Source organism: Chiloscyllium plagiosum, unplaced genomic scaffold (genome assembly GCF_037043375.1).
Source record: "Chiloscyllium plagiosum isolate Xiang-an unplaced genomic scaffold, Cpla_swu_hap1 HiC_scaffold_18, whole genome shotgun sequence".
Classification (NCBI taxonomy): Eukaryota; Metazoa; Chordata; class Chondrichthyes; order Orectolobiformes; family Hemiscylliidae; genus Chiloscyllium; species Chiloscyllium plagiosum.
In genome coordinates, this window is record NW_028270156.1 from 36,268,641 (window position 1) to 36,285,512 (window position 16,872).

The following is a 16,872-nucleotide window of genomic DNA, read 5'->3' on the forward strand; positions in this document are numbered from 1 at the left end:
CGGACTGGCAGCATCTGTGAAGAGAAATCAAAGTTAATGTTTAGGGTCTGGTACCCCTTCCACAGAGTTGATTTGGATCTTGTTTGCTCAGACAAAAAAATGCTAATTTCACAGTGAGTTCCATTGAAATAGATCATTTCCTTTTGAAATCATGAATTTTGGAGTGATTTTGCAGTCTCTGCAAATGTGACGAGGCTTCTCTCTGAAGCAGTTGTTGCTTTGATGTCTCTGAATAATGCTTGCAATGTTAATTCATTGATTTTTTTTTCCTGAAGCTAGCATTTTGACAGTGGCTCAGGATGAGGCCATTGCAAATAATGTTGGCATTTCTGCCTTCTTTTTCAGTTGTCCTTTCAGAACATGGTGCTGTTCATTAAATAGCTGAGGAAGTCATTCCTTCATGACATTATTAAACTAGTTTAATTTTTTATGAATGATTATTGCACAGTTTCATCACTTGTTTTTATTTGTCTGAGTTTTTTAATTTTGAAAAAGTATTTGCTAAAGTGGATTTAAAAACTCAATGACATAAATGGTTTACCTTTATAGAATGCTCTCAAACTTTTGATATCCTTAATCTGTTAGCTTCAGTAACACCTTTTATATACAAGTATATCAGAGACCTCAACTCTCATGGGAACTTGTACTGTCCAGAATTTCAGCTCCCATTGAAATTGCAAATCCATTAAAATAAGTTTTTCTTGATTCCTAAATTGTCCTTGGGTAAAGAGAGGTGAGTTGGGGCAAGTTGTATTTTAACACACTAGGCATAGCAAAGCTAATATGTCATGGTGTGTCTGGCTCTGGATTAGACCATTTTGTCATATGGTGTTTGTAAATAAGCTTTTCATGCACATTGATCCCAATGTGGATGTAGGCCAATGGCTAGACTATCATGAGAAATACCTTGCATAAGGAAAACTCTATGCATTATTCAAATTCCTTAAGCTGTCTTGCAAAATATTTGTAGTAGTAGAATATCTTCAGTTCACTTGTAACATTCATAAATTGGAGTTAGTTGTACTGCACAGAAGATGAAAGCATTAATGTGTATATGATGTCCAATTTCATGCTGTATTTTCTCTCTCCTTTTAGTTGGTGTACAGTGGTTACAGTAAAGAATCACTTGAACAGAGAAAATTACAGCTGAGTGTGTTAAGTGCAGAGTCGTTGAGAGAGAACGTTTACTTGGGTGGTGTCACATTAACTCTGAAAGAGTTTGATTTGAGCAAAGAAACTGTTAACTGGTACAAGCTGACTGCTGTTCCCAGTGTGTAATACTCCTTCCTCTGTGTGGAATTGGAACATATGGTAAAGACTCTCCTGAATTTCTACAAATCTTTTACTTGAAATGTTTAACTGTGGGCAATCAGCAAATTCCAGCTGATGAACTTCACCAGTGGACCAAACTATTTTGTTGAATCACAAATTTGGTTGCATGCACTTAATGTCACCTTCATTTTTATACCTATTTTTGAATATTTCAGATTTAAATGATGGGGATCTGTGTGCCAAAGTAAAATACTGAAGCACTTCGCTGCTTGTGAGCAAGAAATGGTGCCTTTCACTGTCACGGCTACAAACTCTGTTATATTAAAGGTGCTAGTTTCACTGACCTACTCAAAGGCACATAACATTTCCTGGGTAAAGCACCAATGATATTAGCCACTAGGCATTAATTGCCATAATTGCACATTACAGAATTGCTTTAAGTAGATCTGAATAGAAAAGGATACAATTAGTAGTAATCATTTTATGTAGGACGTGTTTAGAATAAAGATTCGTCGTTTGAAAATACTTTTTTCTGTAAACACTAATTCTGTACTCCGATTGTACTCTCAAAGCAGGTTTTCTTTTAACTGAAATTTTAGTTTTGTATACAGCCACACCACTTTGTTTTGTGCTCTGTGAGCGGAGACTGTTCATTTGTGCTGGAGGTGGTTTATAGGGCAAAAGCATTCAATGGCATTGAAGAAGAGCCAGCATTAATAACCACTGCAGATAGACATTTAATCCATGCCGGTGCAAAACGTGTGTGGGGAAAAATTGCACAAACATCTACCAGTTCACAGGTAGATCATTAAATCAGTTGTGCGATAGGTGAGGCAACCAGAAGTGTATTTAAAAAGTAAATGTTAGGATGAAGTTATGAATTCAACAAAAGCCTGTGCTATCCTACTTATTAGTGAATCCAACTTTCAATAAGGATATTGACTTCTGAGTCACTTAAGTATTACTGCTCCCACCATTTCAAAGATTTACCCTGCATAATGAACAGTGGATCTCTCAAAAGTATGTTTTCAAATTTTACGTTGAGCCATTTCTATTAAAATAAAATAAAGCCAATTAACAAACCAAGTGCTCAGAACCTTTTAAATATAAAGCTGAATAGTTATAATTGAAAAGGCACATCAAAGATGAATTCAAATATCTCTCTCTGGTGTGGACACCTATATTTTGCTGAAATTCATTGGTAAAGAAGCATGAAGTGACAATTTTACAAAAACTATAATATGGAGTGGAGGAAATAAAACTAAACCTTACTCAACGCAGTGATTGACCCGACTGGGTTTTGGATTGCATTCTACAGCTTCCACTATAGCAAATAGCTGTAAAATGGTTAGTCAGCACCAGAAGTGCTATCTAAGTAATGAGTTTTAACTGAAAGCTAAAGATGAATATATATTCTGAGAAACTGACAGTTGAAACTGTGTGTTTACTGTTGTCCCTTTAGCTTTAAATTCAGTCTGTTGCTGCTGTCCCAAAAAAGATTGTACATTCACATGGAGCTGTGCAACAATCCTTAACAACACGCTTGCACCTGGAGCAGCAGCAAATGCAAGATTTGTGGCTCTTGGAAATGCAGAATTGTTCATGATTGAAAACTGGAAGTACTTTGTACTTACTGACATCATTCTCTTCCTCTGCAGCATTCAAATCCAGTACAATACTGGTAGGCTAAGAGCTTTCCCAGCAATCTGCAAATCATTCTGCACAGACATTGTTCTTGCAAGCTTGCAGTTGTCCTGTGTAACCATGGATATGTCTGCATAAGCCAAATTTGCACAAACTGACCATGCAGTGTTTTGTTATTTTGTAATATCATGTTAGGTTTGAACTAATGGGTAACGAAATAAAAATAAAATCTCTTCAGCTATGCTAATGTTAGAAGTCTGCAGCAAATGATAAATGTTGCATTTAACACAGCTTAATCTGCATTATGAAAATGTTGCTGTTTATATAAGTAGATAAGGTCTTCAAGCTGTGACTTCTAACTATTCAAATTCAGATCTACTGCATGGCCCACTGCAGTTTCCTATGTGTTTTAAAATCCAATTTTAAATTGTCTAACCAAAAAGAAAGAAGTTAGTCATTCCATGGAAAGAATACTACCTTTAAAGTTGAGGGCAATTGAACTGATAAATGTAGGTTTAAGTTAGTGAGTTGAAGGGCAAATCCGAGCAAAAGTTTGCTCTTTTGACAGCAAGAGAAATAGTGAACCATTTTGACAAATACCAGTTCATTCAGAATGAAATTTTTCCATCCACCTTACTGTTACAACTGAATGTGCAAAGAAGTTGCTCATTAGATTTCATCTTTGGAAAGAATGAAATGTTGCTGCTTTTTTAATGTAAATATCTTTGTTTTAAAATTCTGAATATTCATTGACTAAAGGCTTTAAAAAAAAACAATTTAAAATTAATAGTTGACAGTTGGTGATGGTTTGCCTCAAATGGGTAGCAGAAGGGCAACTGAAGCACCTTTGCAACAACTGAGCGATGAAATCGAAGAGATTATATTCATTTATACTGGGTTGAATTTAGGACTCAGAGACTAAATTTTAGCCTTAAAAAATATGACTGCCTTTCTGTCTTAATCATGCTATCATTAATATTTGCAGAGATTACACATTCAATCTTTGCAGATTAGTTCTTAAGTGGGAGACATTGACATTGCAGCAAATGATCAATGTGAGAGGGAGAATATCACACTATTATGGTAATTGTGATCATCAGTAAATGTTGACTGTACCAAGTGTGAATATTAGCTGAACATGAAGCACTGGGGAACCAAAAATGTTGGCTTGACCGATGTACATTGCCCTCCACTCTTAAGAATCCAATGTATGTCCAAATCATGTTTATCTTTTTACTCAAAGATGTACAGTATTTCTGTCTAAATCCTGTCCACACCATAATGGACTAAATGTGACTCCATAACTACATTAAATATGTAACTTGTTTTTAATAAAGTCAGTTTCAAAATTACATGTTTGTGTGGCTTATGACTTGAGTTGTACCGTCACAAAGTTCATTGAGATCGACGAGAAACATTTGTTTATGGTTTTTGGCACAGTGACAGCAGGAGGGAACAGTTCTGAGGGAAAGCAATGCCAGACTTTTTTTTAATTTAAAAAAGCAGTGGTGATGCAATGGAAGTCAGATACTGAAGGAGTGTCATCACCGGATAGCAGATAAATGAATGTTTGGAGACCCTGGCATGGCGCATGTAGCTGAAAGCGAAGGTAAGAGTGGAGATGTGTATGAAAGTCAGGGAACAAAGCTTAACAGCCAAAAACATCTGCAACACAAATGAGGGTGCTGACTGGTGAGGTCTGTGAAAATGAGTTTTCTTTTAAGTTCTTAATTTTCCCCAAGTTTGAGTAGTTGAAGAAGTAGTGGTGTGACAAAGCTTCACTTCCCCTGTGCCCAGGAAGTTTTTGGCACAACAAAAGTGAAATTGGCTAGAAACTATTGAAATCTGGGTTCAGAATTTGAACAGCAGCTAGTATTGCTGGTCCTGAGCGAGTAAGAACTATGTAAATAATACACATCAGTGGAATGACAAGGTGTGCAGCAGAAAGGGAATGGGCAGGTGATCAGGCAGCTGATGCAGGAGTTCCCTCAATTTATCTTACTGTCCAATCGTTATTCTGTTTCGAACAGAAGGGTTATAGTTTGGGAAAATGCATTCAAGACTATGGCAACTGCATTATGGTTGCCTCAGCTGTGTGGGGCAAATATGGAAGGGAGTGTTGAATGGAGGAAGCTTGGAATATAGTGGTAGTGATCAGTGTAGTTAAGGGGACGCATACATTAGGATCATTTCTCCGTGCCTGACCAGAGTGAATTGTTTTGTGCTCTTCTAGCACCCATTTAAAACAGCTCCCTCACTGAATTATCTGAACTTAATTGAAGGGATCTTGAGTAAGTTGTTGGTCTTTAAATCTCCCATTGAAGATTTAGTCAAACGAGTGGTTGACACAAGTGACATAACATCAGTTCTCGTCCAACAGGTTTATTTAAAATCACAAGGTTTTGGAGGGCTGCTGCTTTGTAAGGTAAAGTTCAGATACCTCCTGGTAATGATGGAAATACCTCATCAGCTCCAAATTTTGTTTGAATCAACAATACTCACATGGTCACCAGCCCACTTCATTTATTTAGCTACTTGAAAAAGACCTCTATGCCCTTTTCATCAAATTTTGGCAACGCTTGTACATATTTAAACAGATCTTCATCAAAATTTTGGTTTTGATGCTTTTGTTCTCCATCAGTGCTCTTATCACTACTACTTTTGAACTTTGCTATTTTGAAGTCAACTTTCATTTCCAACATTTACTACTTTTAAGCAAAGCACACTTTATTATATAGAACGTTAGAGTAGGACAGGCTCTTCAGCCCTTGAAATTATGCTGTCCTGGGAAACCAATCCAAAGCCCATCTAACCGACATTATTCCATTTTCATCTGTATGTTTATCCAATGACCATTTAAATATGCTTTATGTTGGTGAGTCTAATACTGTTGCAGGCAGGGCATTCCACACCTGGACTACTGAGTAAAGAAACTACCTCTGATGTCTGTGCTACATCTATCACCCCTCAATTTAAAGCAATGTTCCCTCACTATCTGAGGAAAAAGGCTCTCACTGTCCACCCTCCCTAACCCTCTGATTATCATATTTCCCTCTCGAGTTTTTTCTCTACAACAAAAAGAGCCTCAAACTCTCTAACCTTTCCTCGTAAGACCTTCCCTCCATACCAGGCAGCGTACTAATAAATCACCTCTGAACCCTTTCCATCCTTTCTATAATGCGGAGACCAGAACAGTATTCAGTGCTCCAAGTGCAGCCGCAACAGAGTTTTGTGCAGCTAAAACATCACCTCATAGCTCCAAAACTCAATCCCTCTACCAATAAAAGCTTACAACCAGGGATCTATGCACATGGACAGAGAGAGATCTCTGCTCATCTACACAACCAAGAATCTTACCATTAGCCCAGTACTCTTTATTCTAGTCACTCCTTCCAAAGTGAATCACCTCTTACTTTTCTGTATTAAACTACATTTGCCACCACCAGTGTTGGCCCAGTACCAAATCCAATGTGGCCTCGCCCAAATTGGCCTGTCTACATACTGTCAGGAAATGCTCCTAGACACATTGGACAAAAGCTGACCCATCTAAAGTACTCAAACTATAATATTCCCAGTCAATATTTGGAGAGTTAAAGAACCCACGACAACTACCTGTTGCTCTCTCACTCCTATCCAGAATCACCTTTACTATCCTTTCCTCTACATCTTCAGAAATATTTGGATTATACTGTTAAAATACAAATAAAGGAAGAGAATTGGTCTAACTTTGCTAAGTTTTCTAGTAGAGTTAAAGTAAACATCTGTGCCAGTATTGTAACATCCCATAAATGCAAAGGCAAAGTCAATAAAATAGATTGTTTCACATGCAAACACCCAGTCCAGAAGGAAAGGACATCAAGAGAAAATTCTGGCAGAGACAAATCAAGCATTTTGCTGTAGCAGGAAGAGATGTATTGCAGCTTCAAAGCCCAACAATTACTGAGAATTAACTAAAACCCTGGTTGAGAAGGAGCCTGACCTCCACATTCATGCTGCTTCTGTTGGTCTTGAAAAAACCCAAAGGCTTCACAAACCATTTACTTTATTGGCTTGAAACAGACTGTTGCCACTCCTGTCTCGACCTCTATTCATTATTTTCTAGCAAAAAGGACAAAATACACCTCTTAAAGCTATAGTATCATCACACTTCAATGTTCTGTAATGTAGGGTTGCTGAGGGTTAAGTGGTTGAAGTAGTGTGTGTGGACTTCCAAAAGATACTTGATAAAATGCCAGTTGACCATTTGTTTACACATCTGAAGACTATTGAACACAAAAGACAAAGGTTACAAAGTTGATCGAACAAAGTTATGGCTTCGGATCATGAATAAGCTATTCAGCCTTGTCTAATGCACAGTTCAATAAGATCAAAGACACTTGGTTTGTGTCCTCAACTCCATTTACTGCCTACCATCTGTGATGGTTAACTCTTGTTAGTCAAAAACCTATTTACCACTCCCAAAAAAGTTTTCCAACACTCTGCCTCCATGTCTCTCTGGGAGAGAGAGAACTCCAAAGACTTGGGACCCGCTGAAGGAGGGTGTTGGGGTGCGGGGCACACATCTACATCTACATCTTCAATGGGAGATGGCTTATTTTTAAATTGTGACTACTAATTGTCACTCCCACAGGGGTATTTTCCTTTTGGCATCCACCCTGTCAAGTCCTCTTGAAATTTGTACATTTCAATAAAATCATCTGTCATTCTTATGAACGCCAAAAGATTCAGGCCATTCCTCATAAGAGGCATAGGTTGATTGACCTCCTTTGTTGAGCTTAACTGTAGCCAAAAAACGCAACTTTCATATTCTATCATAATGGAATAATCAACAAGAATTTGATAAGGTGCCATACATAATGCAACTTGGTGTTGGATATTGCTACATTAGTTCGGATAGAGAATTGGCAAACTCCTAGAACACAGAGTTACGATCAGGAAGACGTTTACAAATTGGTGTGCCACAAGGATCAATGCTGGAGCCATGATGATTTGCAATAATTATTAATGACTTGGATTAAAGAATGAATAAACTGTAGTCAAGTTTGTAGATGCTAAAAATTGGTGAGAAGGCAAATGATAAGACACAAAGAATCTGCAGAGGAATACGTGCAGGTTAAGTGAATTGGCAAAAACTTTGCAGCTGAAAGGTAAGTGAACAGTATGCATTTTGGTAGGAAAAATAGAAGAACTAAATATTGTTTAAATGCAGAATGACTGCAGAGAGCAACAGGACAGTGAATTTTGGGAATCCTCATTCATCAATCACAAAATGCTCGCATGCAAGTTCAATGGGTAGCAGAGAAGGCAACTGGATTATTGGCCTCTATTTAAAAGGAAATTGAATTCCCAAGTTGGGAGGTTTTGCTAAACTGTATAAGACTAGTCAGCCTTCAGCTGGAATTCTATGAACACTTTTGGGCCCCTTATCAAAGGAAAGATATACTACCATTGGAGGCAGTTTAAGGAAGGTTCACTAGTCTGATAATAGATCTGGAGGGGCTGTCTTATTAGCAGAGATTAAGCCTGTTCTAATTGAAATATAGAAGAATGAGAAGCAATCTTCTTGAAACCGAAATAGCTTCTTGTAGGACTTGACAGGGTAAATGCTGAACAGTTGTTTGCCTTTGTGGCCGACTCTTGGACCGGAAGGCATAATCTCAGAGTATGGGGTTTGCAAGTTAAGATGGTGTTGAAAAGGAATTTTGTCTTTCGGAGAATTGTAAATCTGGAATTCTTTACTAAAGAGCGCTTTGGAGGTTATATCATGAAGTGTATTCAAGGCTGAGACAGACAGGTTTGAGAGTAAAGGTAATGACAGGGAGATGGAATTAAGAGTTATCTGATCAGCCATGATCTCATTGAATGAAGAGAAGGTGTAATGGCCTACTTCTGCTATGTTGCATGGTCTTATTCTATTTGCCTCCCTAATCACTTGTGGTACCTGCATGTTTTTATGATTCAGATACTAGCCGACCCAGACCACCTGTACCTCAATCTAACTCCATTAAATATTATGCTGCTTTCTATTCTTTTCTGCTAAAGTGGATAAGTTCACATTTTTTGACTTGCTGTTGATCTGCCAAATCTACGCTGCTTGTTTGAACTATTTATATCCTTATGTTCTCTTCACAATTTCATTTCTTATCTATCTTCATATTATCAGCAAACTTAGCAAACATATTTGGTTCCACCATCCAAGTCCTTGATATAAAATGTGAATAATTGAGGGCCCAACATTGATCCCTGTAGCATATCATTCATTACAGCTAACCAACCATAAAATGACACATTCATGCCTTCCTTCTGCTTCTTATTAACCACCAATCCTCTTTGTATGCAAATCTTGTAAAGATGTATCAATAGACTATGTGGAGTACTACACAATGTTGAGCTATTTGAGCATTTTCTTGGATTAAAAAATGGTTTTGCCATGTTCGAAGGAAACCCATGTGTTTCTTGGAAATTTGGTCAACAGTTTAATATGGGCTGTGATCCTATTTGTGATTATAGAAAGTCAAATGACTTGGAAAAATAGCCAAGTGATGCTTTTAGAGAGATACAGGATGAGGTTTATTGCCATAACATCTGCCTTTTGGAAGAGACCATATTGATGGTTGTTTAGCAATTTGCTTTGAAAATCTAAGAAGAAGAAAGAAAATCTTTCAACACAGTAATTTGGCTGCAAGACTACCTCTTCCCCCACCTTGTTCAAAGGACTTGATGAAATTTCCACACCTCGATATTTTGGTCACATCGTAAACTCTGAAAAATTGAACTGTGAGCACAATCCAAAGATTTTGATATCCAAGGCAGATCTCCCACCAATCTACAAATGTCAGCAATTCAATTTCATCAACAAGAAACCCAGTGAATTATCAAAATTCATGGAAATCCAGAATTTTGTTTTCATGCCATTTGCCTTTGTAAAAATACAATCACTGCAGAATATTTATCATCCTTTGCGTTGTGTGCGTCTGGTTTGGGATAAAAGGGGATATCATTCTAATTCCATTTTGAAGTTTATATGCAAATAATTTTATAGTTAACATGCAAATAATTTCAGAGTGATTTTTGTTTTATGATAAATTAATTACTTTGAGTTCAGTAAAGAAGCCTGGTGTTTGTCAATTATTCTGGAGAGCAGCAAAATATTGAAAACGTTGACCATTTCAGTGATTGAATCAAAGCATTTCATCTAATCGTGTAACTGTTAGATTAATGGGTCTTGACTGACGCTGTATCCCTAACATCCAGTCTCAACATTAGTATGTTATGCTCTACACCGAGATCTTATTTGCCAGTAACCTTTGATGTGGCACTTTGTCAAGTGTCTTCTGAAACTCCAAGTACTATACATGCATCGATTCTTCATTACCCACATTGCTTATTATTTCCACAAGCACCTCTAATAAATTAGTCTAACATGACTTTTCTTTCACAAAACCAAATTACATCAGCAGTAGGATTGTTCATGTGCCAATTTATCACCGCCAAAATTCAAGAATTCTGTACATTTCCTCTGACAGATGTGGGGCTAATCAGCTCATTGTCTCAGCTGTCTGTTTCCCTTCTTGTATCAAGGATAAATTCACAATTTTACAATCTGATGGAGCCTTTCCACTCATCTTTGCAGAATCATGATTGTCCTTATATTAATTTAATAGAATAGTGTTCAATCCACTGTTCTCTTGTACTAATTAATTATAAATTCAATAATATTATAAGTATATCTAACTAGTGGTTCCTTTAATGAGGTCATTAGTTAACTGTGGTATGAATTATTACAGGAAGGTATATAATGAAATTGCCTGGATATCTGTGTAGGACACCTGGATCAAAATTAAAGTCCTTGATTTGGGTGTGCAGGACATAATGTTAAAAATTTACACATCACAACATTTAGCAGTACAGTGTCAACTGTAAGGAGCATAGTCTTCGATTTCAAAAGGACGAACACGGGCTGGTGAACTGAATGGACATGCTAGTTGGAATTTAATCCAAAAAATGTGAAGTGACTCATTTTTATAGGAGGAACACAAAAAGGCAATATGAAATGAAATCCACATTTCTAATGGGGGTGAAGTGACAAGAGGCACCTGAGGCTGAACAAAATATTGAGGTTGGAAGGAATGTGTGTGATGGCAGTGGGTAAGGCATACAGAATCCTGCGCTTTATAAATCAAAGGAAAGAGTGCAAAGGCAATGTAATTATCTAGGTTCCTCGCGTAACTCAACTTACAGCAGAAGAAGGCATTCAGTTTTATTAATATAATATCTCAAGTGAAACTCACTAAACCTCATCCCATCTTGATTCCCTAAGCCACATTTATTTAATTTGTTTTCAGCTAATAATCCAACTTTCTGATGACATTCTTGTTTGAAACTCCCTCAACCAACATGCATCTACTGCATTCAAGATCCTAATCACAAGACAAGTGAAAAGGCTTTTCCATATATTGCAGTTGGTCTACTACCAAGCACTTAAATCAGCATCTTCAGACTGTCCTCCCTGACCTATCACCTTCATCTCTTCCCCCACTCACCCATTGTACTCTATGCTACTCTCTCCCCACCCCCACCCTCCCCTAGCTTATCTCTCCACGCTTCAGGCTCTCTGCCTTTATTCCTGATGAAGGGCTGGTTTCCAGCATCTGCAGTCATTGTTTTTATCTTCAGACTGTTTGGCCATCTATAGTACATTCCCAAAAGTGTAACTGCTGCTTTGTTTTACCTTAGCTCAATCTGAATGGCTTCATTTGATTATCCTTCTAAAAAAAAATCCCGACTCGCAGCTGGACTTATTCCTTACAACCCGCTGCAAGTGCCTGTGGGAGCTAGATGGAGATTAATACTTTTGAGGTGCTGCTTGCTAATTTTCTATGTGGCTCCATAAATTTTAACTGGAAGACACATCCTCCTTCCCTCTATGTTGTTTGGTCTGACCGTGCACTGCTAGCTCTTTATCTTCCAGGCTCAGGATTCTCTGCAGCTGTCAAGTGGCGTCTGTTTCACTACAATTATACTGAAAATGGACTATCAACATAGAACTATCAGGAACTGATTTTAATACTTGAGTGTTTCATAGACCAAAAGCTGTTTTAAAAAAGGATACACTGATCCAAAATAGCTGTGGTGATTACCTAAGAAACTCAAACTACCCACATGCAATAAATGAAACCAACTGCATATCAATTGCCATTTTAAATTCAGAGGATGAAACTCATTGAGGCATCAAGAAATGTGCACCTCTTGTCTTATTTATTTTGCAACAACACCTAGCATATTAAGAGATGAAAGGTTGCCCATCATTACATGGACTGCAATGAAACAATGACACACACATTTGAATTGATAAAAGAGCAGTATATCTGCAACAGTCTTTGAGCAACAAAAGACAGAAAAGAAATAACATAAACTGATAACAGCAAGGATTCTGATAGCCTTACTCCTCTTGGTCTCATACAATGGTCCAGTGGAAAAGCAATTTGGAAAAACCAACATTTGCCAAGAAGTCAAAATTATGTACTGGCTACATTAGGAATCAAAACCAGGACAACAGCTAAACAATTTAGACTCGGATTTCACTCTTGCAACTCAAGGACCATAAAAACTTTACAACTGCATAAAAATGCCTTTATATTTCTGTCCATACAGAAATGCAACATCCTTCATTTTAAATTTGTTACCTGTTTGGTGTCATTAGTCGTTAAAACAAAAATAGACCGGAAGATGTAGGAGAAGAAGTAGTCCATTTAGCCCAAGAAGTGTCCTACGCCATTAAATGAGATCATGGCTGATCTGATAATCCTTGACTCCAGTTTTCTGTTTTTTTTTAATACATAACCCTTAACCCTCTTAGTGATCAAAAAATCAGTTTCAATTTTGAATATACTTAATGACATGTCTCACATTCAAGGAATCCATGGATTCAATACAATGACAGAAGTAATTCCTTATCTCTGCCTTAAGTGGGACCACTTACACTGAGAATATGCCATCTGGACCTTGACTCTTCCATAAGGGGAAATGGGGCATCTACCCTGTCAAGCCCTTTATAAGTCTCACGTTTCCAAAAATGTCACCGTCTCATTCTTATAAACTCCTATGAGCAGACCCAAAATACTCAAACTCTTCTCAGAAGAAAATCTCTCCATGCCTGGATCAACCTACTGCAGCTTCTCAAGACTACCTCCAATGCCAGTTTATCTTCCTTACACAAAGGTGAATCCAAACTGTTTAGCTGGTGTCCAGGTTGCCAAGAGATAGCTAAGGTTTAATCAAAGTGTAATAGCTTTACATAAAAAAATTAAACAAAGTTGTAACTGTCTGAGAAGGAGTTAATGAAAGATAAGGCACAATCCTCCCACTTCACATGGCCATAACACAGCCTTGATCCAGGCATGAGGAAAGCAAACTATCATCCTGGAATATTGCTTACAGCTTCTGAAATGACTATCTGCTCTCCCAAACATTGCATCACTGAGCACTGTGGCTCTTCCAGTCTCTTTGAGAAGCACTGCAACTCTCTGTGCCATATGTTCTGCTTGCACTTTCCAAATGAACCATTGCTCACACCAATTTTCAGAACTGAACACTGGTTAAAGAACATAGAACATGACAGCCCTATACTGGCCCTTTGGCCCTCAATGTTGCGCTGTCCTCTGAAACCAATGTAAAGCCAAGCTAAACGACACTATTCATTCATGGCTTTATCCAATGACCACTTAAATGACTTTAATGTTGGTGAATCCACTACTGTTGCAGGCAGGGCATTCAATGCCCTTACTACTCACCGAGTAAAGAACCTACCTCTGCCCTACATCTATAACTATTCAATTCTAGCCATCCCATCTGAGGAAAAAGGCTCTCACTGTTCACCCTATCTAATCCTCTGATCATCTTGTATGCCTCTATTACGTCACCTCTTAACTTTCCCACCAAATAAAACAACCTCAGATCCCTCAGCCTTTCCTCATAAGACCTTCCCTCCATACCAGACAAAATCCTGGTAAATCTCCTCTGCACTTTCCAAAGTTTCCACATCCTTCCAATTATACATCTACCAGAACTGTAAACATTACTACAAATGTGGCCGCAGCAGAGATTTGTACAGCCGCAACATGACCTCATGGCTCCAAAGCTCAACCATCGACCAATAAAACCTAACACACTATACACCTTCTTAATAACCCTATCAACCTGGGTGGCAACTTTCAGGGATTTGTGCACATGGGCACCGAGAACTTTCTGGTCATACACACTACCAAGAATCTTACCATTAGCCCAATACTTTGTGTTCGTGTTACTACTCCCAAAGTGAATCACCTCAAAATTTTCCACATTAACCTGCATTTGCGAACTCTCAGCCCAGCTCTGTAACTTATCTATGACCCTCTGCAAACTGCAACATCCTTCCGTATTGTCCATGACTCCACTGACTTCAGCGTCATCTGCTAATTTACTAACCCACTAATTTTACCACAGAGTGAGAACACTGGTTAGAGAGTCTAGACATGAAGAAAGAAGAGATGAATGAAAGGGGAAGGATCTTAAAGTGCAATTAGTTCAGCTTGGCAAAGGAGGGTGGTGCTGGATGGACACTATTCAAACCACTCTTTAAGGAACATGCTCCAAGTGATCAAGCCTTGATGACTTTGCCAATCATAAGGAATGCAAAATCCCTGCAGGCTTGCCAAAACTTACTTCGTGTTCCTAAATGATTGCACTTTGTTTAAGTGGGTAATCCAAGATGGAGGATGGCAGAAATGTCTGGCTGTAACAAGCTGCTCCTTTTTTGAGGTATTTTAGGTGTTGGAGGTGATTTCTTGAAATTCTAGGAGCAGCAATTACTGTTTTATATGCTGTTACATTGTTTTGGAACTTTGGAGGAAAAAGAAAGTCAAAACAACAGCACTTTTAGAAAGGAGAGGACCAGACAAAGGCAGCACGTGGTCAGGTCAGTGCAGGAGAGAGAGAGAGAGAGAGAGAGAGAGAGAGAAACCCACAGTGCTAACTGACACAACAGTGAACCTGAGCAGCAATTGCCTTTTCTGTTTGAATTCATGTGTCGCTGGACATCGGAGTGCATCTGGGCAAATTAACAAACAGTGAAATTCACAACTAATCTTGGGAATGGTCACAGCACAGAAAGACAAAAGTGAACAGAAAGTCTGCAGTAGTGAGTAGTGTGGGTTCTTTCTTAATTAGATGTTTTATTGAGATATGGACCTTAATTGAAGATAAATTTTTAAGGCATAAGTATTAAGTTAGCCTGGAGTCAAGTTTTGTTGAGGAATAAGGCAATTTTATTTTCTGGGTCTGTAGATTGGAAGAAGCAAGAATGGCCTTTAGTAGACTGATATGCTCAGCTTGTTGAATGTGTGAGTTCAGGGAGAGTTAATGTGTTACTGAGGATCATGTCTGTAATAAATGTGCTTGGTTACAAATCATATCAGATCGAATGGATTGGATGGAGAGACAGTTAGAGGCAATGAGGAATTTACAAGAGCAAGGGAATATGATGGATGGCAGTTATAGGAAGGGAGGAAAGTGGCAGATACAGTCACATAGATGGGTTCACTCTAGGAAACATAAGAAAGGTAGTGGGTAGTGCAAGAGTCTTCTGTGGCTATCCCCATTTCAAACAAGTATGCTGTTTAGGAAAATGGAGGGGGTGATGGATTCTCAGGGAAATGTAGTGAGAACAACCAAGTTTCTGGTATGGAGACTGGCTCTAAGGCGATGGGGGTTCGTCGGGTTTCAAGAGGTAAATTGTGATAGAGGACTCACTATTCTGAGGCACAGATAGAAGTTTCTGTAGCCAGCAGCAAATATCAGAATGGTGTGTTGCCTCCCTGGTGCCAGGATCAAGGATGTCTCAGAGAAGGTGCAGAATATTCTCAAGGCGGAGAGGGACCAGCAGGAGGTCATTGTACACATTGCATCCAATGACACAGGAAGGCAAAAGGATGAGATTCTGAAGAGAGAATACAGAGAGGTGGCATGAATTTAAAAATGAGATTCTTGAGCGTAGTAATATCTGGATTACTCCCGGTGCTGTGAGTTAATGAGGGTAGGAATAGGAGGATAGAGCAGATGAATGCATGGCTGAGATGCTGTATATGACAAGGATTCACATTTTTGGATCATTGGAATCTCTTCTGGGGTAGAAGTGACCTGTACAAGAAGAACAGATTGCACCGAAATTGGATCGGGACTAACATACTGGCAGGGAGAGTTGCTCGATCTGCTTAGGAGGATTGATACTATTAAGGTGGGGCAGGGTGGGACCCAGGGAGATAGTGAGGAAAGAGATCAATCTGAGACTGGTACAGTTGAGAACAGAAGTGGGTCAACAGTCAGGGCAGACAAGGACAAAGCAGGGAACAAGGTAGGACTGATAAATAAAACTGTATTTACTTCATTGCAAGAGGCCGAACAGGGAAGGCCGATTAACTCAGGATATGAAACTTGAAAGGGTTGAGAAAAGATTGACAAGAATGTTGCCAAGGTTGGAGGATTTGAGATATAGGGAGAGGTTGAATAGGCTGGGGCTGTTTTCCCTGGAGCATCAGAGGCTGAGGGGTGACCTTATACGAAATCATGAGGGGCATGGATAGGATAAATAGACAAAGTATCTTTCCTGGGATTGGGGAGTGGAGAACTAGAGGGAATAGGTTTAGGATGAGAGGGGAAAGATATAAAAGAGACCTAAGGGGCAACCTTTTCATGCAGAGGATGGTACGTGTATGGAATGAGCTGCCAGATGAAGTGGTGGAGGCTGGTACAATTGCAACATTTAAAAGACATCTGGATAGGTATATGAATAGGAAGGGTTTAGAGGGATACGGGGTGGGTGCTGGCAGGTGGGACTAAATTGGGTTGGGATATCAGATTGGCATGGATGATCGCTTCTCGGCCTTTTGGCTAAGATCAAGTGTCTGTTCTTATCAGGAC

The 16,872-nt window shown here is 38.7% G+C and overlaps 1 protein-coding gene across 1 annotated transcript in view; it reads left to right on the forward strand.

Annotated features, from left to right (window-relative positions):
- The window catches only part of pik3c2a (phosphatidylinositol-4-phosphate 3-kinase, catalytic subunit type 2 alpha), a 134,253-nt gene extending 129,985 nt beyond the window's left edge, over positions 1-4,268 (forward strand). The window contains 1 exon segment of the mRNA XM_087996869.1: positions 1,096-4,268. Coding sequence (XP_087852995.1) covers positions 1,096-1,278 — 183 coding nt within the window. The 3' untranslated portion in view covers positions 1,279-4,268.
- The last annotated feature ends 12,604 nt before the right edge of the window (positions 4,269-16,872 follow it).